At 44.5% G+C, this 26,871-nt stretch overlaps 1 protein-coding gene across 8 annotated transcripts in view; it reads right to left on the minus strand.

Annotated features, from left to right (window-relative positions):
* Positions 1-26,871, minus strand: part of ppp1r9a (protein phosphatase 1, regulatory subunit 9A) — a 401,146-nt gene that overhangs the window by 44,299 nt on the left and 329,976 nt on the right. For 4 of the 8 annotated variants that reach the window (XM_038797554.1, XM_038797547.1, XM_038797548.1 and 1 more), the window contains 3 exons: positions 18,423-18,452; positions 17,753-17,872; positions 15,660-15,683 (listed from right to left, as the gene is read on the minus strand). The exons of 1 other annotated variant lie outside the window; for it this stretch is intronic. In XM_038797554.1, the coding sequence (XP_038653482.1) occupies positions 15,660-15,683; positions 17,753-17,872; positions 18,423-18,452 (174 nt within the window). The remainder of the gene's footprint in view (positions 1-15,659; positions 15,684-17,752; positions 17,873-18,422; positions 18,453-26,871) is intronic. 3 more of the 8 variants (XM_038797551.1, XM_038797549.1, XM_038797552.1) reach the window with 3 other exon arrangements.

The raw sequence follows: 26,871 nt of genomic DNA on the forward strand, positions 1-26,871 counted from the left end.
GGGGAGGAGGACTGGTGCGCGCGAGAGGGCGGGCGAGGGAGGGACATTTGCCTAGAGGGATTGTGTTGTAAATAATTTAAAAATTAGTAGGGGTAAATGTCTGTATGGAAAAACTCTTTCAATAAAAATTATTTTAAAAAAAAAGATGGTGGAAAGGAGCTTGGCATTCAGGTGGCTAAGAGTTGGGTGCCCTGCACAAGCTCAATTTAGCATGGCTGGTGGATCAGATGGAGGAGGACTTTAAGAGTTGGAACATGCTGCTGCTTTCCCTGGCGGGCAGGGTGCAGTCTGTAAAGATGACGATCCTCCCCAGGTTCTTGTTTGTCTTCCAGTGCCTTCCCATTCTCATCCCAAGTCCTCTTTCACGCGGGTAAATAGGATTATTACGGGATTTGTGTGGGCAACCAAGACCCCGTGTGGTATACCACGAGCCCGGTGGCGGCGGCGACATTGAGGATTTGGGGGCAGTGGAGGTGGCACAGGGGGGAGGCAAGGGCTTCAGTCTGGACCCCGATACGGAACAATCACAGGTTCATTCCAGGTAGAATAGACGGTGGGTTCCTAAGCTGGCACAGGGCGGGTATTAAAAGAACATAGTCTTATACAAAGTAATAAATTAATTAACTAATCAGAGATGGCTGGGCAGGTGATGTGCTGTAGCTGTATGATGTGGGAGCTGGCTGTCCCCCTTGTGAATGGCAATGACCACATCTGCAGCAAGTGTTGGTTGCTGGAAGAACTCCGGCTCAGAGTTGATGATCTGGAATCTGAGCTTCAAACACTGCGGCACATCCGGGAGTGGGAGAGTTACCTGGACACTTTGTTTCAGGAGGCAGTCACACCTGGGAGATTAAGTAATTCACATTCAGTAAGTGATCAGGGATTTCAGAGTGTGACTGTTAGTGAGGCAGGCAGGGGGAACCTGAGTTCAGGAGTGCAGGAGCCTCAGCCCTTGACCTTGTCCAACAGGTATGAGACTCTTGCTCCCTGTATGGATGAGGAAAAGGGCTCTGGACAGGATGAGCCAGCTGACCACGGTACCATGGTGCAGAAGGCCATTCAAGAGGGGGGAGTAAAAGACAAGTAGTTGTTATAGGGGATTCTATAATTAGGGGGACAGATAGTATCCTATGCAAGCCGGATCGGGAGTCTCGCATGGTGTGTTGCCTGCCCGGTGCCAGGGTGCGGGACATCTCTGACCGGCTTGAAAGGATATTGGAGCGGGAGGGGGAGGATCCAGTTGTTGTGGTCCACGTTGGGACTAACAACATAGGTAAAGCTAGGGTGGAGGACCTGTTCGGGGACTATCAAGCACTAGGAAGAAAATTGAAATACAGGTCCTCAAGGGTCATAATCTCCGAATTACTGCCCGAGCCACGTGCCAATTGGCATAGGGACAAGAAAATTAGGGAAGTAAACACGTGGCTAAGGGATTGGTGTGGGAAAGAGGGATTCCACTTCATGGGACATTGGCATCAGTTTTGGAACCGGGGGGATCTGTACCGTTGGGACGGTCTCCACCTGAACCGATCTGGAACCAGTGTTCTAGCAAAGAGGATAAATAGGGTGGTCAGTAGGACTTTAAACTTCTGAGTTGGGGGGGAAGGGAAAGTGAAAGCGACAGGGAGCATGGAGTTAAATGGCAAGATACGCAGGAGGATAACATGTAGGCAGGTGGATTTAAGCTTGATGCAGACTAGGAATTCAACAAAAAGGAAGGATAACTTTGGACATCTTAGGACTTCCAATATCTGTAATGATAAGACAGTTAGCATTAAGGTACTTTACCTGAATGCTCGTAGCATTTGTAACAAAGTAGATGAACTAATGGCACAGATATAGAACAGTACAGCACAGAACAGGCCCTTCGGCCCTCAATGTTGTGCCGAGCAATGATCACCCTACTTAAACCCACGTAACCCGTATACCCGTAACCCAACAATCCCCCCATTAACCTTACACTACGGGCAATTTAGCATGGCCAATCCACCTAACCCACACATCTTTGGACTGTGGGAGGAAACCGGAGCACCCGGAGGAAACCCACGCACACACAGGGAGGACGTGCAGACTCCACACAGACAGTGACCCAGCCGGGAATCGAACCTGGGACCCTGGAGCTGTCATCGTGAATGATTATGATGTGGTAGGCATCACAGAGACATGGCTGCAGGGGGTTCAGGACTGGCAGTTAAACATCCAAGGATATACAACCTATCGAAAAGACAGGGAGGTGGGCCGAGGGGGTGGGGTTGCCTTGTTAGTTAAGAACAAAATTAAATCTATGGCACTAAACGACATAGGGTCGGATGATGTGGAGTCTGTGTGGGTAGAATTGAGGAACCACAAAGGCAAAAAAACCATAATGGGAGTTATGTACAGACCTCCTAACAGTGGTCAGGACCAGGGGCGCAACATGTACCGGGAAATAGAAAAGGCATGTCAGAAAGGCAAGGTCACGGTGATCATGGGGGACTTCAATATGCAGGTGGATTAGGCAAATAACGTAGCCAGTGGATCCAAAGAAAAGGAATTCATGGAATGCTTACAAGATGGCTTTTTGGAACAGCTTGTCATGGAGCCCACAAGGGAGCAGGCTATTCTGGACCTAGTGCTATGTAATGAACCAGACTTTATAAAAGATCTTAAAGTAAGGGAACACTTAGGAAGCAGCGATCATAATATGGTTGAGTTCAGTCTGCAGTTTGAAAGAGAGAAGGCAAAATCGGATGTAATGGTGTTACAGTTAAATAAAGGTAATTACGAGGGCATGAGAAAGGAACTGGCGAAAATCGACTGGAAGCAGACCCTAGTGGGGAAGACAGCAGAGCAAAAATGGCAGGAGTTTGTATGCATAATTGAGGACACTGTACAGAGGTTCATCCCCAAGAAAAGAAAGATTATCCGGGGAGGGATTAGACAGCCATGGTTGACAAAGGAGGTCAAGAAATGTATCAAAGAAAAAGAGAGATCCTATAAAGTGGCCAAAAGCACTGGGAAATCAGAAGATTGGGAAGGCTACAAAACAAACAGAGGTTAACAAAGAGACAAATAAGGAAGGAGAGGATCAAATATGAAGGCAGGCTAGCCAGTAATATAAGAAATGATAGTAAAAGTTTCTTTCAATACATAAGAAACAAACGACAGGCCAAAGTAGACATTGGGCCAATTCAAACTGATTCCGGAAGGCTAGTGATGGGAGACGAGGAAGTGGCTGGAGAACTTAATAAGTACTTTGCATCTGTCTTCACAGTGGAAGACATGAATAATATCCCAAAAATTATAGAGGGTCAGGGGGCTGAGTTGAGTATGGTTGCCATTACAAAAGAGATGGTGCTAAAAAAGCTAAAAGGTCTTAAAATTGACAAATCTCCTGGCCCCGATGGGCTACACCCTAGAGTTCTGAGAGAGGTGGTTGAAGAAATAGCGGAAGCGTTGGTTGAGATCTTTCAAAAATCACTGGAGTCAGGGAAAGTCCCGGACGATTGGAAGATCGCTGTTGTAACCCCCTTGTTCAAGAAAGGATCAAGACAAAAGATGGAAAATTATAGGCCAATTAGCCTAACCTCGGTTGTTGGTAAAATTCTAGAATCGATCGTTAAGGATGAGATTTCTAAATTCTTGGAAGAGCAGGGTCGGATTAGAACAAGTCAACATGGATTTAGTAAGGGGAGGTCATGCCTGACGAACCTGTTAGAATTCTTTGAGGAGGTGACAAGTAGGTTAGACCAGGGAAACCCAGTGGATGTGGTCTATCTGGATTTCAAAAGGCCTTTGATAAGGTGCCACACAGGAGGCTGCTGAGTAAGGTGAGGGCCCATGGTGTTCGAGGTGAGCTACTGGCATGGGTTGAGGATTGGCTGTCTGACAGAAGGCAGAGAGTTGGGATAAAAGGTTCTTTTTCGGAATGGCAGCCGGTGACCAGCGGTGTCCCACAGGGTTCAGTGTTGGGGCCACAGCTGTTCACCATATATATTAATGATCTGGATGAAGGGACTGGGGGCATTCTAGCGAAGTTTGCCGATGATACGAAGTTAGGTGGTCAGGCAGGTAGTGCTGAGGAAGTGGGGAGGCTGCAGAAGGATCTAGACAGTTTGGGAGAGTGGTGCAGGAAATGGCTGATGCAATTCAACGTGAGAAAATGTGAGGTCTTGCACTTTGGAAAAAAGAATCCAAGCATAGACTACTTTCTAAACGGTGAGAAAATTCATAATGCCAAAGTACAAAGGGATCTGGGAGTGCTAGTCGAGGATTCCCTAAAGGTAAACATGCAGGTTGAATCTGTGATTAAGAAAGCGAATGCAATGTTGTCATTTATCTCAAGAGGGTTGGAATATAAAAGCAGCGATGTGCTACTGAGCCTTTATAAGGCTCTGGTTAGGCCCCATTTGGAGTACTGTGTCCAGTTTTGGGCCCCACATCTCAGGAAGGACATACTGGCACTGGAGCGTGTCCAGCGGAGATTCACACGGATGATCCCTGGAATAGCGGGTCTAACATATGATGAACGGCTGAGGATCCTGGGATTGTTTTCATTGGAGTTTAGAAGGTTAAGGGGAGATCTAATAGAAACTTACAAGATAATACATGGCTTAGAAAGGGTGGACGCAAAGAAACTGTTTCCGTTAGGCAAGGAGACGAGGACCCGTGGGCACAGCCTTAGAATTAGAGGGGGTAAATTCAGAACAGAAATGCGGAGACATTTCTTCAGCCAGAGAGTGGTGGGCCTGTGGAATTCATTGCCGCGGAGTGCAGTGGAGGCCGGGACGCTAAATGGCTTCAAGGCAGAGATAGATAAATTCTTGATGTCGCGAGGAATTAAGGGCTACGGGGAGAATGCTGGTAGGTGGAGTTGAAATGCCCATCAGCCATGATTGAATGGCGGAGTGGACTCGATGGGCCGAATGGCCTTACTTCCACTCCTATGTCTTATGGTCTTAACATAAGAACTAGGAGCTGGAGTAGGCCATCTGGCCTCTCGAGCCTGCTCCGCCATTCAATGAGATCATGGCTGATCTTTTGTGGACTCAGCTCCACTTTCCGGCCCAAACACCATAACCCTTAATCCCTTTTCTCTTCAAAAAACTATCTATCTTTACCTTAAAAACATTTAATGAAGGAGCCTCAACTGCTTCACTGGGCAAGGAATTCCATAGACTCACAAGCCTTTGGGTGAAGATGTTCCTCCTGAACTCAGTCCTAAATCTACTTCCCCTTATTTTGAGGCTATGCCGCCTACAATCGGTTATTGTCACAAGTAGGTTTTTCAATGAAGTTACTGTCAAAAGCCTCTAGTCGCCACATTCCGGTGCCTGTTCAGGGGGGCCGGGAATTGAACTCGCGCTGTTGGCCTTGTTCTGCATTACAAGCCAACTGTTTAGCCGACTGTGCTAATCCAGCCCTGTCCAGGATGGGGGACTTTTTGTTTTTGATGGGACTTTTGCTAGTCTGAGGGCACTGGAGGAGAAATTTGGGTTGCCCCCGGGGCATACTTTGAGGTATATGCAGGTTCGGGCATTCGTGAAAATGCAGGTGGGGGTATTTCCATTGTTACCTGCCCGCAGGATACAGCACAGGGTGGTCTTGATAATGTAAAGCAAGGGTTAATAGCTAGAACAAGCCAGAATTAATGGGACACATTAGTGGAAAATCACAAATAGGGGAATTGTTATTGAATTTGTGAGCCGACTCATAACTGTAAGCCGAATAGCCTTGAGAAACAAGGAAGATGGCTGGATGACGGAATATAAAATCTGGGAGCCGCTTGCAACTATGGCTAAACACCTGCTGTTTATGCTAAGTCTACTATATACTCATGTGCCAATAGATAACCTCAAAGTCTGTAAAATCATGTATCGAAACTATGGCAATAACAAGTTAATCATGTATTGGATCTATGGCAAAAACAAGTTTATGCTTTGTAATGTGGGCAAGCTCAAGTGAATGTAAGGGACAGCCCCTTAAAAATACATATAAAAAAAGGATGTTTTGAGCAATACTTTGGCACTCTCCGAGGTGGTTCCCCGGAATACCTAGAGAGCGGCCCGATCGTAATAAAGAATATTCTGAAGTACGAACGTGTTCGAGAGTACTTTCTTCCGGACTGAAAGACAAGTGAATTAGAGACGCATTCACATTTTGGTGGCAGTGGTGGGATTTCAAAGAATCTCCGCTGAGACTGGCGGCATAAGCGACTGATTGAGTTCGGGAGCGAAGGAGGAATTGGGCTACCATTGTGAGTAAAATTTTTGCCACTTTGGTATTCCCCTCTGCTGTACCGTCCGCGATTCGGCCCCGCTGCCAGTGCTCAGGGACGGTCCTACGAAATCCAGGTCAGTCCGGCGAACCCGTTTACGGGAGGGAGCGTGACCCCTACAGTTATAGTCACTAGGCACAGTCAGGGACTAGTGCTTTAAGGGAGGGTGTGTAGCCCCTACAGTTATAGCTACAGAAGAGGTTTCAGCATCATCATGATCCTTGCCTTTGTCTAAAAGTGCCCCCGCGATAAGAGGCTTTAGAAGGGTGCGTGATGAAAATGAAAATCGCTTATTGTCACGAGTAGACTTCAATGAAGTTACTGTGAAAAGCCCCTAGTCGCCACATTCCGGCGCCTGTCCGGGGAGGCTGTTACGGGAATCGAACCGTGCTGTGGCCTGTTTGGTCTGCTTTCAAAGCCAGCGATTTAGCCCAGTGTGCTAAACAGCCCCTCTGTTACCCTAAGGTAACAACATAACAAGGACGTTATAACCTTGTAGTTAGATAGGCTTGCAGGCACGGATGAGCCTGCCTGAATTGGGCAACGGAGCAGTATAACTCCGTTTAAATTCATGATTGAAAAAAATGGTCCAGGACCATTTCGCCAAATAAACAATAATCGCAAGGATCATTAACGGCCATTAATGCTAGAGATGGGTAATATGTTAGATACAATCTCTGATAGTGGAAGCGCGCTTCAAACGTTGTGTGAACAATATCCGGAATATTCCAGGCAACTGAGACAATTGTCAGCAGAATTGCATAAAAATTTAGGAGAAGAAAAATGGCCACTGGGAGGAAAACTAATGCATTAAAATTGGGTATAAAATTGACAGAGAAATGAATAGTTAAAACAGCCAAGGTCTTAAAAAAAAAGGAATGCGCATATGGGAAAAGAACCAAGTCATTAGGCTATCCGCCTTGAATCTGTATATTAATCCATGTGAGTTTAAACTTAAGTGGGATAAAGTGCTGTCAGGGACTGCGGAGTTCCCAAATCTTATCTCCCAGAATTCTGACATAATAAACTGCTTTGTTACTGATACTCAGGCCTTCGTGTGAATATTTTCACCCCTAACATTTAGTGTAAGTCTGGAAGGATTTGCTGAGCTGGACGCCGCTCGAGCCGGTGGACAAGGCGAGTAGTCAAACCTTTGACCGCCAAAAATTAGAGTCACTCGGCAAAGCAGACGGACGGTGAAGTAACATCCAATAAATCTGGTATCAAGGCCAAATGAGTAAAAGAGTCAGTGTAAAAACATTTTTTTGTTTTTGTTTTTGAAGAGCATAACACTCTGGTAAAAAAAAACAATGATCAAAGATGGGTGTGATTTCTGTGGAACAGAGAAAAATGGTGAGATACACAGAAGTAAAGATAAGACAAATAAAGTTAGAAGCACAAATGACATAAATTAAACCTTCACACCATTTGGAAGACAGGCTGGTTTAAAGGAATTGAGCTCTAACTCCTTTAAGCATAGCAATAAAGCGGGTAAAGATAGCGGCAGTACAGATTCTGCAAACTAGCAAAAGACATCACAAAACTGCCAACAATTACGGCTAATGGCTGTCCCGGAATGTCTCAAGGAGAGAAAAAAAAATCAAATTAAGTGAAGTCCAAAAGATCAGAAAGGGGCTAAAACACTCAATTAGTTTTGTTCAGGAATATCTGAGGATGACTAATCCCCCCCTTCCAAAACAAAAAAATGGGGAGGAAAATCAATACAAGATTACGGTTAAAAATTTAACAATGGATACATGTTGAGAATAACTTCAGATCGATTCAAGCCGTCCAGATAAATTCGGCAGTAATTCAACTCATTTGAAATAAAAGAAAAATAAACATCCAGCAATGTCTCTTTCCAAAAACCGGGTAAATAACGAACATTGAAAATTGAAAGAAACGATGGATAATGTCTGAGGTCACGTAGAGGATGAAGATGGCATCATGCCAAGTTCTCCACCACTTTCGATTCTGTACAAAAATGTAACCATTTTAGCAAGCAGTTCATCTGCACAAAGAAATATACATCTCTAAGAGAATAGCTAATGCCTCTAAAATTAATCAGTGGAAATTGACTTAAATGGAATGACACAGATAAAGTTTGCGAAGGAGAATGAAAAATTTTGTTCAGTATTTTAATTGAGCTCCGTTTTAGAGAAAGGGTGAGAGGGTTAGAGAGAGAGAAAGAGAGAGAGGGAGTTTTAGGCATCTGGACTTTGTTCTGAACTATTCACTGTCTCTGTATTCATGTTTCATTTTCAGACTTTGACTTCAGACTTTGACTTAAAAGTTTTGTTACGAGCTGTGATTATTTGAAAGCTTCAAATTGTCTACGCATTGCCTTCAAAGATTATAGTTTGAGTACAGTTAACAATTTTTTTCTTTTCAAAGGCTATCATTGGCATTTCCAGGGTAATTTTGATACACAAGGAATTTTAATCAGGGTGCAAAATCACGTATGTAAGAAGAAGAAAATATTAGTTTTATGGTGTTCAGTGGAGGTTAGGATAGTTGAAATACATATGACAAATATGATCAAGCCGGTGTTTCATTAGTTCAGGGTTAAAACTTCCCTGACACAAATAATCATCAGTAGGGTGAAACTAACCTGTCTCACAACGCAGATGTTTTAATTATGAGATTGCAGAATTACTTATAAACAGATGGGTAAATGAAATATGTCCATGATCATGCTCGTCTGGGAAAGAACCAGGATATAGCGCAAAATTGGTTCACTCAGAGATTCAATAACATATTGTGTTTGCTGAAATACTTGATAACGGGAATTTAGCAGCACTCCAACTTTTACTCCCAGTCCATTTGAGTGAAAAATATAAAAAAACGTTTAGAGATGCGAATGGCATCATTCCAATTTATCCACCCACTATACGCCCCTTTTTGTCTGCAAGAAAATTAACCCTTTCAACAAGCTTTTGTGTAGTCTAGAAGATGTCTTGACACTCCCATGCTGGGTTTGCCTGTGAGCTCTGGCCCTTTTAATTCTGATAAAGTAATTGACAGTCCACACAGCTGAAAATGCATTTTAATTGGAACTTACAAATCTTAAGTTTTGAATTTTCAGATTTTTTCAGATTAATTAAGGCACTCTGTCCCATGCAGAATGGATCTTTGAGCACGCACACCCTAGACACGATTGCATGTCACTTATAAAGGACGATTCATCTGTCAGGGAGGACCTATCGGATGCCCCTCTTAACGACCCAGACCTGACCATGTTCACAGGTGGAAGTGCTTCCATCGGTGAAAGGGGGGAGCGGTTATCAGGATATGCTATAGTCAACCAGGGTGGGGAGACAGTAGAATCAGCAGCATTTGAAACTCCATTCTCGGCCCAACAAGCAGAATTGTTCGCACTAATATGAGCATGCGCACTAGGAGCAGGCAAAAAATAAAATATTTATACAGACTCCAGCTATGCCTTTGGAGTCGTACATGATTTTGGACAATTATGGAAGAACAGAGGATTCTTAACATCCGCTGGCACCCCAATTTCCCATCAGCAGCTGATGACCCAGTTACTCCAAGCTCTTGTGCTCCCAGAAAAGGTAGCAGTGATAAAGTGTACTGCCCATACGAAAGGAAAAACTCCAGTAGATGAAGGAAATAGGCAGGCCAACCACCAAGCAAAAGAAGCCTCAAAGTCAAAGGCCATGGTAGTGCCCAAAATTATGAGCCAGACTAAAAGCTCAAAAGACAAGTCTCCCTCTGAAAAACCTATGCCGACCATTACTGACGTAATCCAGCTACAGGAGGACGCTCCTGTTAGCGATAGAAAGTTATGGAAAGAATTGGGATGTACATATGATAAAGAAAATAAGCTGTAGGTCACCCCAGCAGGGCAGACATGTATGCCCGATGCTTTGGCAGCCTGGGTGGCCGAATGTGTACATTTTGCAACTCACTGTGGTGCTCGCGCTACAGGTGATATATTGTTAAAAACCTGGTGGCATCCTAGGTTGCAGGAGATAGCACCATTGCTCGAGGGTCCCTTTGAGACCCTGCAACTGGACTACATTGAGTTGGAAAGATGCCAGTGTTATAAGCATGTATTAGTGATTGTTGATGTGTTTAGTAAATGTATAGAGGCTTATTATACTGTAGATAATAAGGCTTCAACTGTAGTAAAAGTTCTTATGCGTGAAATTGTACCAAGATTTGGAATTCCCTATCGTTTAAGCTCTGATAATGGACCTCACTTTGTGGGACAGATCAATAAAGAATTCTGCACTCAACTGGGAATTAAACAGCAGTTACACCGCGCCTAGAGACCCCAGGCAGCTGGGATAGTGGAAAGAGCTAACCAGACTCTGAAAACCAAACTTGCTAAGTTACAAGCAGAGACCGGAGCCACCTGGCTCAAACTTTTACCTGTTGCACTTTTCCAGATCAGAACCACCCCTGAGGGAAAGACTCGATTGAGCCCCGCTGAAATCTTGTACGGAAGACCCCTTCGCACCCCCTGGGACTGTCATACATCCCGAGACATTCAGTTCCACCACATGACTACAGAAATGGCTAATTATATAATAGCCCTCACTAAAGTCTTAAAGAGTCCCCACTTGCGAGTACGTGCCGCACAAGAGGAAGTGCCACCCTTGGCCAGCTCCGATATTGTACAACAGGGAGATCATGTGATGATCTGCAATTGGACACGGAAGGGGTTGGAACCGCGTTGGGAGGGACCATTTCAAGTTCTCCTAACCAGCCCCACAGCAGTCAAAGTTGAAGGACGTAATGCATGGATCCACATGCGCCATTGTAAACTAATAAAGTTTGCATGAAGTTCTAGGTACATGTGGCTGATCATTCGACTACAGGATGAGACTGCCTTTTGTCCTCGCGATCCTCGCTAGCACACTACTGTGTGCGACCGCTCGAGACCGGCGATGTAGACCCGGCGGACGAATTCTGCACCTTTGTCGTGAGGACACCTTTAGCTGTGCCAACAGCACCACAGACGAGACATTGTGGACGGCGACCCCGGTATATACCTGCACCAACATCATTCATCAAGACGAGCAGAAGCCTCGGTTCCTGACTACCCGCGGATCCCTGACCTGCGATCGCTACGCATGCCGGTGGGACTACCGGTGTAGAGGGGAGAGCAAGCCACGAGTTCCTGAATGTAAGACTATTCATACTCACCCGCCTACCAGGAGGAAGCGGGCAATGCACCATGTAACTGCTAACTCGTTTTTGTTCATGACCTACGGGGTAAAGAGACTCCGCCAGTCCTCCTCGGACGACTGGTGGGGATGGCTGTGGTCTAGTTCCTGGACAACCTATCTGTTTCATGGATTTATTATCTTTACCGTTATTTGCATTTTGCTATGTATCATTGCAACCTGTGTTAAATGCTTTTGTAATCGTTTAGGCGCCTCTGTGATGCCACAGATGCTGCAGCGGCTTTCCCAGTTAGACAAGCAGGACTTAGTAGATGCCGGAAATGTGTATGAGGACATTGGACCAAAGGATGATTTCCCGGAGAAATTCCTCAGACTCTCAAGGATAAGTCCCTGAGGGCTGTGAGATCATGGAATGATCAAAGGGGGGAATGAGAATGTGAAGCAGGGGTTAATAGCTAGAACAAGCCAGAATTAATGGGACACATTAGTGGAAAATCACAAATAGGGGAGTTGTTATTGAATTCGCGAGCCGACTCATGACTGTAAGCCGAATATCCTTTTGAAACAAGGAAGATGGCTGGATGACGGAATATGAAATGTGGGAGCCGCTTGCAACTACTATATACTCATGTGCCAATAGATAACCTCAAAGTCTGTAAAATCATGTATCGAAACTATGGCAATAACAAGTTAATCATGTATTGGATCTATGGCAAAAACAAGTTTATGCTTTGTAATGGGGGCAAGCTCAAGTGAATGTAAGGGACAGCCCCTTAAAAATACATATAAAAAAAGGATGTTTTGAGCAATACTTTGGCATTCTCCGAGGTCGTTCTCCGGAATACCTAGAGAGCGGCCCCGATCGTAATAAAGAATATTCTGAAGTACGAACGTGTTCAAGAGTACTTTCTTCTGGACTGAGACACAAGTGAATTAGAGACGCATTCACAGTCTCGGGCATGTGGGTAGGGGATGGCAAGGTATCGGACATATACCAGGAGCTGCAGGAGGCGGAGGAGGCCTCAGTGGAAGAGCTGAAGAGCAAGTGGGAGGAGGAGCTGGGGGAGGAGCTGGATGAGGTCCTGTGGGCTGACGCCCTGGCTAAGGTCAATTCCTCCTCATCTTGCGCCAGGCTTAGCCTGATCCAGTTTAAGGTGGTGCACCGGGCGCATATGACAGTGGCGAGAATGAGAAGGTTCTTTGGGGTGGAGGATAGGTGTGTGAGGTGTTCAGGGGGACCAGCAAATCATGTCCATATGTTTTGGGCATGCCCGGCACTTATAGGATTTTGGAAAGGCTATGTCCAAGGTCTTGGACACTCGAGTAAAACGGAGCTGGGGGATAGCGATATTTGGGGTATCAGACGATCCGGGAGTGCAGGAGTCAAAAGAGGCCGGAGTTCTGACCTTTGCCACCTTGGTAGCCCGGAGAAAACTCTTATTAATCTGGAGGGACGCGAATCCCCCAAGCATAGAGGCTTGGGTCAGTGACATGGCTGGATTTTTCAGGTTGGAGAGGATAAAGTTTGCCTTGCGAGGGTCCTTGCAGGGGTTCTCCAGGTGGTGGCAACCGGTCCTTGACTTTCTCGCGGAACGTTAGGTGGAGGTCAGCAGCAGCAGCAAACCAGGGGGCGGGGGGGGGGGGGGGGGGGGGGGGGGGTATGGTTGGATTTAATTCGTAAAGGACAGATACCCCACCTTGTTTTGTTAAATTGTTAAATGGTTAAGTTGTTTTCTGTATTATTACTATGCTTTTTGTTGTTTTCTTTTTGTAGTGGGTTGTAAAAATTATTGAAAAATTTCGAATAAAAACAAAATAAAGAAAAAGAACGGAGAGCCTGGGCGTTGACTGATGCGCCGTGTGTGCAGACATCCTTGGAGGGGGGAAGGCGGCCAGCGGTGATACGCTATGTTGGATCAGGACTGCATGTTGAGCTCTGAAATCTTTGCTCTTCATATTGTGTGCAGTACCTCTGCTACCTCCCAGCAAATGCTGGGTGCAAGCCCTGTATGTCAATGCATGGGGGAGCTCATCATCCAAAAGGTTAACTCGTGAGCATCAATCAGTGGCAGATTCACATATTGCACAACTAACTAAAATGGGCATAATCGACTCATCCAGGAAGGCTAAAGAATGTTAAAAGCCGAGTGGGTTGGTTACCAGTCTACTTTGCACAATATTTATGTGAGTTCTTTAACATGCGTCAGTTATTTGTAAAGTTATTCTGTGCGAGCGCATTTTTTTGGTCTTGAAACAAATCGAAAAAATAACACTTTGAAGAAAAATGATTTTGAAAACAAAATGATTGATGAAACATCAATAGCAGCACATCACAGGACATGCTGCTGTCCATGGAAAGAAACATGAACCCTTTGCACATGCAGCCCGAGTTCAGCTGCCTCAGTTGGGTTGATCACGCAGGTCAGCCTTTCACCCAGCTGCTTCTACTCTGACAGCCTCTGTGCTGCCTCTGAACTGTTTCTGGGGTCGGCAGGAGCGACTCCCATTATACCCCAATCCCCCCGAAACAAAAGTCGGACCATCGGGACTATTTTCCAGGAGTCGGGTTCGTGGGTCTGGGAATTCTCCGAATTCTGCGCTCCCAACCCAGGAGTGAAAATTCAGGCTTTGCTGTCTGAACTGCATTGCTCCTCCAAAACCTGCGAGAAAAATCTCAATTAAATAGACGGAACAGTCCGAAGTTGAAAACTTGTGTGATAAATATGAACCAGAACAATTGCCAGAAGAAAGTATCTTGTCCATTCCAGTGTAAGAAAGTTTTTAACTGCATGATAAGTCTTAATTACCGTCAAACCTCTCTGGCACTGAAAATGAACTTTGACATGAATGGAATCCCATTCTTTCAGATTTTAATTGTTTTAAAATGTAAATAAATAAAACAATTTTTCTTTACATTTTCTTTCTCTCTCATCTCTCCCAATCTCATCTTTATTTCACTTTCTGTGCCTGATTTCAGATCAAATTCAATATTCTGACATTTTCTGGTTCAGACTCTCTTGTTCATTAAGAATTCTTCAATCTTATTGATTAAGGAGGCACGGGGAGGCAGAGGCGTAGTGGTATTGTCACTGGACTAATTATTCAGGGATCCAGCGTAATGATCTGGGGATCCGGGTTTGAATCCCACCGGGTCAGATGGTGAAATTAGATATCAAAGTCTAATGATGACCATGAAATCATTGTCAATTGTCATAAAAACCCACCTGGTTCACTAATGTCCCTTAGAGAAGGAAACCTGTCATCCTTACCTGGTCTGGCCTACATGTGACTCCTGCAATGTGGTTGACTCTTAAATGCCCTCAGGGTAGGCAATAAATGCTGACCCAGCCAGCGACGCCCACATCCCATGAACGAATAAAGAAAAAAAACACATATGCCAAATTCCCTGCAGAAGATGTCATGGCATTTGGCTTTTTAATTACAATAAGTTCCAATGCAAAATTTCCTGAAAGCCTCTGGGTAAATGTAAGCATTTCATTTGCTGCTGAGAGCAAAGTCCAGTCTAATGCATTGGAAGCTAATTTAACTATGAATTTCAATTGACAATTGTTATATTTTAAATAACGACTTATCTAAAATACATATGTTACTCTTGAATCCACCAGGATGATAAAATGACCAACAGTCTTCTTGATGAAAGATGAACTATTTAATGAGTAATAAAATAATAAACTGCGAGCCCTTTCTCTCAATACTAAACTATAAAGAAATAAAGTACAATACAGATAATTATATAACTGTACACTATTATAACAAACTAGTTCTAACTTCTCTCACTCTAGCTATTCTATGTCTTGCTTGTTCACTGTTCTAGATCATACTCACTAACTCACTAAAAAGAGCTTGAATCCGGTTCTTGTGGTATCTGACTTTGAGACATCTAGTGCTGAAATGACTGTACTACATTTACATACATTGATCATGTAGATTGATATCTGAATACCACTACAACAATCATTGGTGAAATGTACAATTAATTAAAAAATGAAATTGCCAAATAATGTTTGTCAGATATTGAGTTTGAGCCACAAAATTCAACCGTTGAGTCACAATTCCATCTACATATGCATAACCCCAAGAGTAAAACCACATGAACGACACGTGATATAGAATATTTGACAATATAGATTACATTTTGATCGGGATGTAACATACAAAATGCTTCACAGAAGGTTAATGCGGCGATGGAAAAATTAAAATTAACATGCTGGATATCTTTTCAAGCATCTCACCTTATCATCTATCATATCCAGGCTCTGCCAAGATAGCAACAAAAGAAATGAAGGAAGAATATTTCAGAACACAAAAAAATGTAGGCAAATACATTAACAAAACTTATTAGTTCTCAAACGACCAGCTGAAATAACTCCAAATTTGGAACATTTTCTGCTGCAAACCAAAAAGTGAAGATCAATCTATTGCATGGAGTTGTGGGAAAAATTAAGATTTGTTTAAAAAAATGCTTTTTTTGATGCAACGCAAATGATCTTACTTTCATTCCAGAATGGCAACCTTAATACATTCCTGGAAAGACAACCGTACTACATTCATGTTTTAGCAACTGTTTCTTAAATGAGTCCAGAATACTGAATTTATTTACAGAATTGCATAATGCGAGGGGGAGATGTCGACTGGTGTTCCAGAGGGATGAGATCAAATAGACCACACAGCCTTCTTCAACTAAACGTTTTCAGTTTTTTCATGTTTTATTCTGGTCTTCCTCCTTTTCATGGACAGGATGAGACTGCGAGAAATAATGTGAATGCCAACTGATGACAGTGCAGGGAATGGAAAACTTTTCCATGTCCAATACTATTGAGCAGTCCCAAGTTGAACATAGCACAGCAGAGAACACCTTCTCGAATTCAAAATGTTGAAATGAAGGTAACACAAAGTCCTTTCAACTTCAATGGCATTTCGATATTTTTCATCATTGACTGGCTGGCATATTCAGAGCCTGGCTAGCTGTCGGGTAGCCTGGCTTGCACTGAAAGGTTAAAACGAGGGAGAAGCTGTGTGGTAGGGAACGGAGATTGGGTTGCAGGTCAGTGGGAAACTACGTAGTGTGCTTCAGACTGCAGGTTCGGGAGATTGAAATGAAATGAAATGAAATTGTGGATTGGGCTTCAGACTGCAGGATGAGAGATTATGGAGTCTTTCAGATTGCGTGTTAGAGAGATTTTGGCGAGGCCTTTGGACTGCAGGTCGGGGAAATTGCGGGTTGTGGTGATTGTGGGGAGCGCTTTAGCCTGGAGGTTGGGAGGATTGGAGGAGATTATGGCATGGACTATGGTTTGAGGTTGAGGTGATCACTGCGGGTGGGGGTGGATTGTGGATCACAGGAAGTTGGAAACATGGATCATGGAGAGGCAGGCTTATTGCCGCTAATTAACTTGAGGCTGCAGGAAGTATTCCTGTGCCTTACAGTCCGCAGCAATGCAGGAAATACATTTATCTGTTCGAACCAACTATTCTAGCCTATCTTTTGTTGCCGCATTTTCCCTGAGACTTGGAAACCTGACCCACATCCATTAAATGCAAGTCTGTTCAAATCTGAGGCGCACATCCTCCCTAGCATATTTAAATTATTGATCCGCCAATCAAGAGCAGATCCCACTCACTTTGTCCCCATGAGTGCCTGGTAAATGTAGTTGTGGAAGGTGGCACTTAGGTTTCACTTCTTTGCAAAAATTAATTGCATCCTCCCCCCCCACATCCCCGTTATCCTCCCAAATCATCCAGTCAGCTGTCTTTTTTTTTTAAACACTCTGTAAGCAACATGCTAATTTCATTGGTGGGCAAGAATTGCCATAGAATCTGAAATGCATCAAGCAAGGCTATTTGCAGCCCAACATACATGCACAATTCCAGCACATAGTGCAAAAGCACCCTGGAAATCAATTAGGTTTGCCTAATTAATATTCCATTCAATGTAATTAAACAGGGCCATGGGGAAAAGTATGGCATTCCTAAGGAATAAATTTAGCTTCTAGCAGAACGATATTGCAAAATTTTGGAATACCCATCATGCAATCATCGTCATGACAGTTACCTCATCAGAGAGTAGACAGTAGGAAAAGGAAGGCACATCTTGACAGGAATGGAATGAATTGGAGAGAGATGGTCAGCAGGCTACTCCTGCCATTGTTAAAAGTGCATTATTGAGAGCGAGAAATAGATCAATCTGCAGTCTCAGGTGGGCCAACGCACTGCACAAAGTGACGCAAGTTGAGAAAATTCCTGTCCACCAAAGGCTGGGGTTGGTCCCATACAAAGACTGACAAAATAGACAAAAGTTCTTCTTTATCTGTTCACAGCTACTTACCTCATCAGAGGAGAGCGCCAATATGGGGGAGCGCCGTGTAGAATTTGGTTCTGCAACCAATCCACTCAAATCAGCAGAACTTGTACTACTGGGGCTAAAGTCATCAATGTAGGTGAAATTCTGTAAATCAAAGATTCTGAATGGTAACAAGTTCTTTAGTGGATGCAACTTGCGTTCGGTTTAAATGAATACTCAAAATAATAATAGTATTCATCTTTGAAATGCAATCTCTAGTGAAACCAGTAGGAGATTATGAAAGCCATGTAAAACAAACATGGGGTGAGCTGGTTCTTTTAATGAAAAATGAGAATACATCTGTTTTTCTTCAATCAATTATCTGCTAATAAAATTGGAGGAACAAATGTTTTTGAAACAGGGCTTGGGACTTAATCTCATGTGTTACGACAAGAAAATGTGCATTCTCTCATTTGTAAAAATAAATAGGTTGCTTTTTGTTGTAGCAATAGTCTTCAGAAATGTAGTGATGGTTTGTGCTTAGGCATTGCCATTTTTGTATAAAATCTTTAAAATAATGACATTTTAAGGTTAAAAAAAGTTATGACCTCTTATTTTGGAAAATAGCTTGAGAACCTTATTCTGGAGCATGCAAAGCTATTAAAATTTAAATGTGACCTGAATTGTTGTATAAAGCCTAGAAACGGAGATATACCTGCCAATTTGTCTTTTTCATGCTTTGCTTCTGTGTATTATGGTGAAAAACAAAATTTTCATTAATATCTTGATATTCATAGAACAACAATAGCTCTCTGTCCCCATTGATTAGGTCCCTGAAACAGGAACTCAAATGTTATTTACTGTTTCCACCCCCAACATTCTGAGTGTACAATTTCCCACAATTCCTTTCCCATATCTTTGTAAACAATTCTTATTGACATCTCAGGTGGTACAGTGCAAGTAATTTTGAGTTTAAACCCATTCATCATCATTCTCTCACATGACTATCTAAAGCTAAAATAAAAGCAAATTACTGCAGATGCTGGAATCTGAGATTAAAAACAGAAAATAGTGGACAATCTCAGCAGGCCTGACAGCATCTGTGGAGAGAAAAGGGAGCTAACGTTTCAAGCCTGGATAACACTTCGTCAAAGCTGGTTATTTTTTATAATGGAAAATGAGACCACATCTGTTTTTCTTCAATCAACTATCTGCTCATGAAATTGCAGGAACAAATGGTTTTGAAACAAGACTTAGGCTTCATCTCATGTGCTATTACAAGAAAAAGTGTATTTTCTCATTTGTTAAAATAAAAGTTTATTTCTTGTTGAAGCAGTAGCTTCAGAAATGCTTTGTGGTGAGGCGTTGCCATTTTTATATAAAACTTTATAAAAATATAAACGTATAAAAACTATCTAAAGCTATTTAGTTAAATCTGGAGTTGAGCATTTTGAAATAGGAACAGAAGTCAACTACAAATAAGAACTGAAAATGCTGGAAATGCTTAACAGGTCAAGCATCATCTGCGGAAAGAGAAACAGGTTTAACGTTTCAAGTTGATAACCTTTCATCAGAACTGGATAGTTAAGGGATGTATTAGGTTTTAAGAAAGTAGTGGCAGGGAAGACCATGGAGAGGAGCAACAACAGTAGACCATTCAGCATCTTGAGCTTGTTTTACAATTTGATGGGATTATGATTGATCTACGACCTAATTTCATTTGCCCACCGATGCCCATATCACTTAATACCTTTGGATAAACAAAAACTACCAATAAAATGCTGGAAAATCTCAGCAGGTCTGGCAGCATCTGTAAGGAGAACCCAGATCTGTCGGGAAAAACTACCAATCTCAGATTTAAAATTTGCAATGATCTAGCATCAACTGCCACTTGCAAAAGCCAGTTCCAAATCCTACAACCCTTTGTGTGTAGAAATATTTTTGAATTTTACTCCTGGAAAGACTAGCTCTAATTTGTAGACAATGGCCCTCATCCAAGACGCCCCAGCCAATTGAAATAGTTTCTATGTATCCTGTCTGTTCCCCTTAATGCAGAGTTTTTCAAACTCTTTTTCCCGGCACCCACTTTTGTCAACTGGCGGGTCTTTGGGACCCACGTCGGATGACCTTCGGGGCTTGCCTTATTCCAAATACTTTATGCATTGAGATACAAAGCCTTTAATCTTGCCTTTTTGCCATTTTTAATCGTCCTAACTTTTCTTTGTAGTCTGGCCCTATTTGCCTCTTGCCCTTGATTACTTTGTCTACCGTTTATGCATTTTACCGTTCTTTCCTTTACTATTGTCCTGGCCTTGTCAGTCTGCTTAAGCCCCCCAAGCCCCTGCCATTCCAGTGGGATGGTGGAAATATTAAACGCCCTCCCACAAACAACTGTGAAAGCTGGGGGTTAACAGGAAATTTCCAAACTGAAATTGATAGCTTTTGTTTAGAAAGTGTTTTAGGGATTATAAAATAAAGGTGAGTAGATGGAATTAAAATACAGACCAGTCATGATCTCGTTATATGGCAGAGTAGATAATAGAGGAACCATAGAACTTACAGTGCAGAAGACGGCCATTCGGACCATCGAGTCTGCATCGGCCCTTGGAAAGAGCACCCTAACTAAGCCCACACCTCCACCCCATCCCCGTAACCCAACAACTCCACCCAACGTTTTTTGGACACTAGGGGCAATTTAGCATGGGCAACCCACCTAACCTGCATATCTTTGGACTGTCGGAGGAAACCGGAGCACCCGGAGGAAACCCGCGCACACACGGGGAGAACGTGCAGACTCCGCACAGACAGTGATCCAAGCCGGAATCGAACCTGGGACCCTGGAGCTGTGAAGCAACTGTGCTTAACAACTGTGCTAAGGTCCTGCGGAAGGATAGCTTATTTGTGTTCCTACGTTCCAATGTTCCTAATCCTGACTGAGCAGGTTTTCAAATTCTCACCCAGTCTATACATGTTGCCTGTTGAAGTTAATTCTTCCATCCACTCTTCAGCACTAAAAACTAAATCTGGAGGGAATGATACAAGGGGCGCGATTCTCTGGAAACATTTCTAAGTGCGCTGGCGAGCAGGAATTGCCATTAGTTTCCCGGCGCTCATCCGGCAACGCTATTCAACGTTAATTGGACTACTTAACAAGGCCTCATGGGCTCCTCGCCCCAAATGACAGTTCACCAACTGATTTGCTCAGACCGCACTCGCCAGCCCCCCGGTAACAATGTTGAGCTGCATTTGAATAGCCAACCACAGCCAGCTCGCAACAATGGCGCAGAGGAGACTGACCCCAAGATTCAAGGATATTGACCTGGGGAGGCTCCAAGACATGGTGGAGGCCAGGGGGATGTCTGTTTTCCTGGGGGTCCTGGAGGGTGAACCTCAAGGCAGCAAGTGCTGCCTGGGACGAGATGGCGGCCACTGTCAGCTCAGGCTGTGTGACCACTAAGTCTGGCCTCCAGTGCCGGAAGAAGGTCAATGACCTGAAGCGGCACGGGAATACAGTGGTTAGCACTGTTTCTTCACAGAGCCAGAGTCCCAAGTTAGATTCCTGGCTTGGGTCACTGTCTGTGCGGTGTCTGCACATTCTCACCGTGTCTGCTTGGGTTTCCTCTGGGTGTTCCGGTTTCTTCCCACATGTCCCGAAAGACGTGTTGTTAGGTAATCTGAATTCTCCCTCTGTGTACCTGAACAGGTGCCGGAATGTGGCGACTCGGAGATTTTCACAGTAACTTCATTGCAGTGTTAATGTAAACCTACTTGTGACAATAAAGACTATTAATATTACTACACCGAGCAGCACCCGTGAGTAGACACCAATGTTCCACTCCCCCCCCCACTCCCCAGGGGAACATCCCCCAAGGCGACCCCAACCCTCCCTTGATCCCCCCCCCCCTCCCTTCAGCCCTCCCTCCAAATACCACTTCAGTCCTCCCTCCAACCCAACCCTCCCTACAACTGTGAACAACGTGTGTAGCTAACAACGCCCTCTCTGAGTCTCCTCAGGAAAAGCTCTCCCATAATTGGCTGGAGAGGGCCCAGGCTGGCAATGGGGTGCTGGACTTGAGAATCCTCACCTTGTTCGAAGAGCAGGCTCTGGAGGTGACCGGAGTGGCCGAGGACAGATCATTCACCCGCTCAAAGGCTGGCGGAGGCCACAGAGGTGACAAGCCACTGGACTCCACCCAGAGGATCTTTTAAACGGAGTACGGATTGCCTTATTGACTGACCCATCCCTCCCACTGACCACATGTCCATTTCCCCGCAGATCCTCCAGCCAACGGCGCCGGCCCAAACCGGGCTGCACCCTCTCCTGACCACAAGGAAAACACCTCAGGGGAAAGCTCCGAGGATGCAACTGTTATAGTCGCGGCACAGCTGTCATCCCCTCCACCAGTGCAGGTACACACACCTCGGTGGGACATGTGAGTGGTCAGCCTTCTGGGTCACAATCTGGTGAGCACCACACTGCCGATGATGCACCTCTGGTGGAGGCAGGAACTCCCAAGTGAAACAGCAGTCGGAGGTCTGCTGGATCCCGTGCTTCTGCCAGGTTCACGTTTTTAAAAAGGAATACTAATCGGCGCTAGTGTGAGCACTTGCTGGGGAGGCCGCCGAATGACAGGAGGCCATTGGATAATGGGTGGTTCTCGTTAATTGTATGGAAATGGGGATTTTACGTGTTGACAACTGGTTTCTCGCCACGCTACAGTGAGATCTCGATTGTGCCTACGGGGAGCTGGCCAGTTGCATCGTGAACTGTTTGGCGATTGGTGCGGATGTCGTTTTTAGCCTCTCCCACTGTTCAGTGGCCTCGTTTTGCTTGAGAGTGTAACGAGGCTGGGAGATCGCGCCCAAGGTGTCATTTGTTTTGTTGAGACCATTATTCTCTCATTAATGACAATCTCTGGTCCTGAACCAGAAGTCCACAAACAACCCAGCTCCCAGTAAATTCTGAGAATAATTAAAATATCCTATCCAAGCTGTAGTTCCTGGATAATTATCAGCCACTTCTTGGGGTAATAGCCCCGCTGCTCGTGTGTCTTCAGCATAGTGCCATGGGATCACTTATGACAGAATGAGAGGGTTGACTTGTGACTGGTTTCAAACACAAAATCCTGTCACAATTACTTTTCAAATAAAGCTGTCGGCTGCATGAAAACACAGCAGTTAAAATCCCTGCTCGACCATGAGGGAGCCAAAATTCTTCAACGAAAAATTTAGCTTAAATTCTCTCGAGGCCTGAGCAGGAGAGCAACGTGATCCTATGACAGGAAACAAGAAGTACCTGGAAATCTGGATATACAAACAATGCCACCCTTAACTCCATGACCCCTTTGACACCAGCCCGCAACCCGCCCACGACCTACAGTTTGAAAAACCCTGCCATAATGTATGAAAATTTTGAACAAATCATTGTTAATCTTCTAAACTACAGAAAATACAATTATTTGTCTAATTTCTCCTTGTAAATTAATCCTTGGAGTCCAGGAATTATTCTGGTAAACCTACACTGCATTCCCTTAAAGAGCAATTTTTTGGGGGGACAATCCCATATATCTATTACTTTTTGTGATTTCATTCCTGAATGGACTGGCTCTAATCTAAGATTACACCACCTTGTTCTATATTTCCCAACCAGAAAACATAGTTGCTCAGTATCTCCCTTATTGAAGTCTTCTAACATTTTAATCACATGACTAGACGGAAATAGGAACAGAAGACATAGGATCATTGGAATATGAGGAATTAATTCATGGTTTGGACATGTTCATCCTTCAATGAGACCATGAGGGCAGCGTTGCCAATGGCTCCGAGTAGGTATTTAAGGAACCCGGTGGTGGAGTCCACATTGGAGTATGGAATCAGTTGAGGAAGCATTATAGGGTGTAAGGGATATCAGTGCTAACGCCGCTGTGTGAGAATTATGAGTTTGAGCCGGTGGGGAATGGATCGTGCATACAGGAGGTGGAGGAAGTGGAGCTGGTCAAGGTGAGGGATCTGTATTTGGAGGAAGGGTTTGCCAGTCTGGGGGAGCTAAGAGAGAGGGTAGAGCTGCCGAGGGGGAGTGAGTTCAGGTATCAGCAGGTTAGGAGTTAGGAACTTTGTGCAAAAGGTCTGGAGGTGGTTCCCTAGGTTGCTGGGATACACTCTGCTGGAGCGACTGGTGCTTCCGGATGTGTAAGGGAAAGGAAGAATTGGGGATATATACAAGTGGCTGGTAGAGCAGGGAGGCGAGCGGGTGGTGAAGATCAAGGAGAAATGGGAAGCAGAGTTGGGAGGGGAGATTAATTGGGGAGCATGGAGTGAGGCGTAGGGTAAACGGGACCTCCTCTTGTGCAAGTTTGAGCCTGATAGTTTAAGGTGGTGCATAGGGTGCAAATGACTCGGGTGAGAATGAGTGGGTTCTTTCAGGGGGTAGCAGATGAGTGTGAGAGGTGTGGACGGGGCCCAGCGAAACACACACACATGTTCTGGGGTTGCGAAAAATTTGGGAAGATTCTGGGCGGGAGTGTTCACGGTCTTAGCCAGAATAGTGGAGGAGGAGGTGGACCCAGACCCTTTGGTGGCGATATTTGGGGTTTCAGAGAATCTGGAGCTCATGGAGAGGAGGAAGGCCGATGTCTTGGCCTTCACCTCTGACTGCACAGAGAGAATTTTGCTGGAGTAGTGGTCGGCATCGCCACCGGGGGTAGCGGCTTGATTGGATGACCTGTATGACTTCCTGCGATTAGAGAAGATAAATTATGAGCTAAAGGGCTCTTCAGGGGGGTTTGAGGAAAGGTGGGGCATGTTTGTGACTGTGTTTGAGGGGCTGTTCGTCACAGGGGAGGGTGAAAAATAGGGAAAATCTGTACAGACTGAATAGTTGATTGTTGGGAAGTATGTTTCCCAGGGTGTTATTTGCTCTAACCTGTTTTGATATATGTTGGTAATAAAATACATTAAAAAAAATTCAATGAGTCCATAGTGGCATCTCCACATAATTCAATGAGGCCATGGTCTACAACGTAACTCAATTTACCCACCTTAATTTTCCCAGATCTTTTAATATATTTAGTTCACAAAAATCTAGAAATCTTAGCTTTAAAACTGACAATTCATTTAGCATCAATTGCCATTTTCAGAAGAGTTCCAGGCCTCTACATCCTTGCTTGTGTTGAAGCATTTCCTGATTTCACTCTTGAAAGGACTGGGTCTAATTTTTAAGACAATGCACCCAAGTACTAAACTCATTGACCAACAGAACTTTCTTCCTATCTACCCTATCAGTTCCCCATAATAGCTTGGAATCTTGGATCGAATCACCATTAAACTCCTAAATTTCAGGGAAATATAATCCTAGTTTATGCAAGATTGCCTCGTAATTTAAACTATGGAATCCAGATATCATTCTGGTAATCTATCCCATATGCGTTGAAAGGCCAATGTATCCGTCATAAGTTGTGGTGGCCGAGGACTTCCAGTGTGCAGCATGGAGTGAGTGAGCACAGAGGCAGCTCCTGCCCAAGGTTACAGAAAAGAGCTCTTTTTTGGGCGGCACGGGTTGGAATTTCGATGAAAAGGCGTAGGTGAATGTTCGTGGAGTACTTTCCCCCAGGAATAGTATGTTTCTTGGTTATCAGACCCTCAGAAACAGGCCAAGATTGGGCTGAAGCAGCAGCAGACAAAAGCCTCTACAAGCAGGCAGGCGGGGGAAGGGCCAGCTCAGATTTCTCAAGCTGACTTGAGGGCCTTTATGAAAGCTGAATTCTAGCAGCAGTCGACGCTGTCCCGACGAATCCCAGTGGGGGAAGGTGTCTAGAGGAGCATTCCCCATAATTTATGGTGCTCACCCGGAGTGGGGCAAAGGAAAAAGCTGCAGCAGCTCCCCAAGAAAAGCAGGGGAAGAAAGACAAAATGGCGGCCGGCGGAACACCCGAGGACTGGTGGAGGTGGGCGCAGGAGCAGCAAGCCTCTCTTCTGCGCTGTTTTGCGGAGCTGAAGGCTGAGTTGCTGGACTCCCTGAATGCAACTACAAACAAGCTGCTTGGGACACAGGCGGCCCAGGAGGTGTCTATTCGGGAGTTGCAGCAGCAGGCCGCTGAGCGGGAGGAGGAGGCCGTGGTCCTTGTGGAGAAAGTGGAGTTGCACGAGTCACTTCACAAAAAGTGGCAAGACCGCTTGGAGGAGCTGGACGTTCGCACGAGGCGAAAGAATTTGAGGATCCTGGGCCTGGCGGAGGGGCTGGAGGGTGTGGTGATCACAAGTTAACTAGATGCAATACAACTGAGCAAACACTAGAGGGGGCACGGGAGAGCCATATAAATAGACGGGGACAGGAAGTGAGGACACACTTCACTAAGGGCAGAACTTGGAGCAACACAGATACAAGACACACGCCAGCTAGGAACACTGAAGGTAACTTTAGGAAACAGCTCTGAAGAGAGAACGAACTCACAATAAAGCATCTTCTCCACATTTGAGACTACGAGCTTTATTAAGACACGAGTAACAACACATGGTACCCAGGAGTGGCTTCAGACGCTTACTACAGGACAACTCAGTGGCAGATACAGAAAGCTCAAAATGGCATGGAAATCTCCTACTGGACATTTCACTCAGGAAGACATCGCTAATGCGAGGCTGTGGCTTGAATACCCAGAACAACTGGACCTGACTGGCAATGTAAGAGGTATCTGGAAACGCTTTAAACAAATGTTTGATATTCATCTCGTAGCAAATGGAATACCAGACGCCTCCGACAACACTAAAATAGCAATTCTCACCGCAGGGCCTGTAAATAGGAAAGTGTATAATGGATTTAAATACTCAAAAGATGAAGACAGAAACAGCTTACAAACGTTACTAAACAAATTTGAAGAGTACTGTGAGAAATTTGAACAGCAAGACATACTCAGAGTCCAAACTGCACAGAGACTGAGTGATGCAAAACTTAAAAAATCACGAAAAGAACAAGAAATCGCGAATGAAAAGTACAGATCAAAAAGAAGAAATAAAAAGAATTTCTCACAAAGCCAAAACGCTGAAACCCTGTCCAAATCGGGAAGAGAAGATAACTTACGAATTTTGGAAGACCGGTCCTGGTGGTACAGAAAAATTGCTGAAATCCGCGAAAAACGGCAAAAAATGGCGTTGGAGCACATTTTGCAGTC

The sequence above is a fragment of the Scyliorhinus canicula genome, chromosome 5, assembly GCF_902713615.1.
Source record: "Scyliorhinus canicula chromosome 5, sScyCan1.1, whole genome shotgun sequence".
Lineage (NCBI taxonomy): Eukaryota > Metazoa > Chordata > Chondrichthyes > Carcharhiniformes > Scyliorhinidae > Scyliorhinus > Scyliorhinus canicula.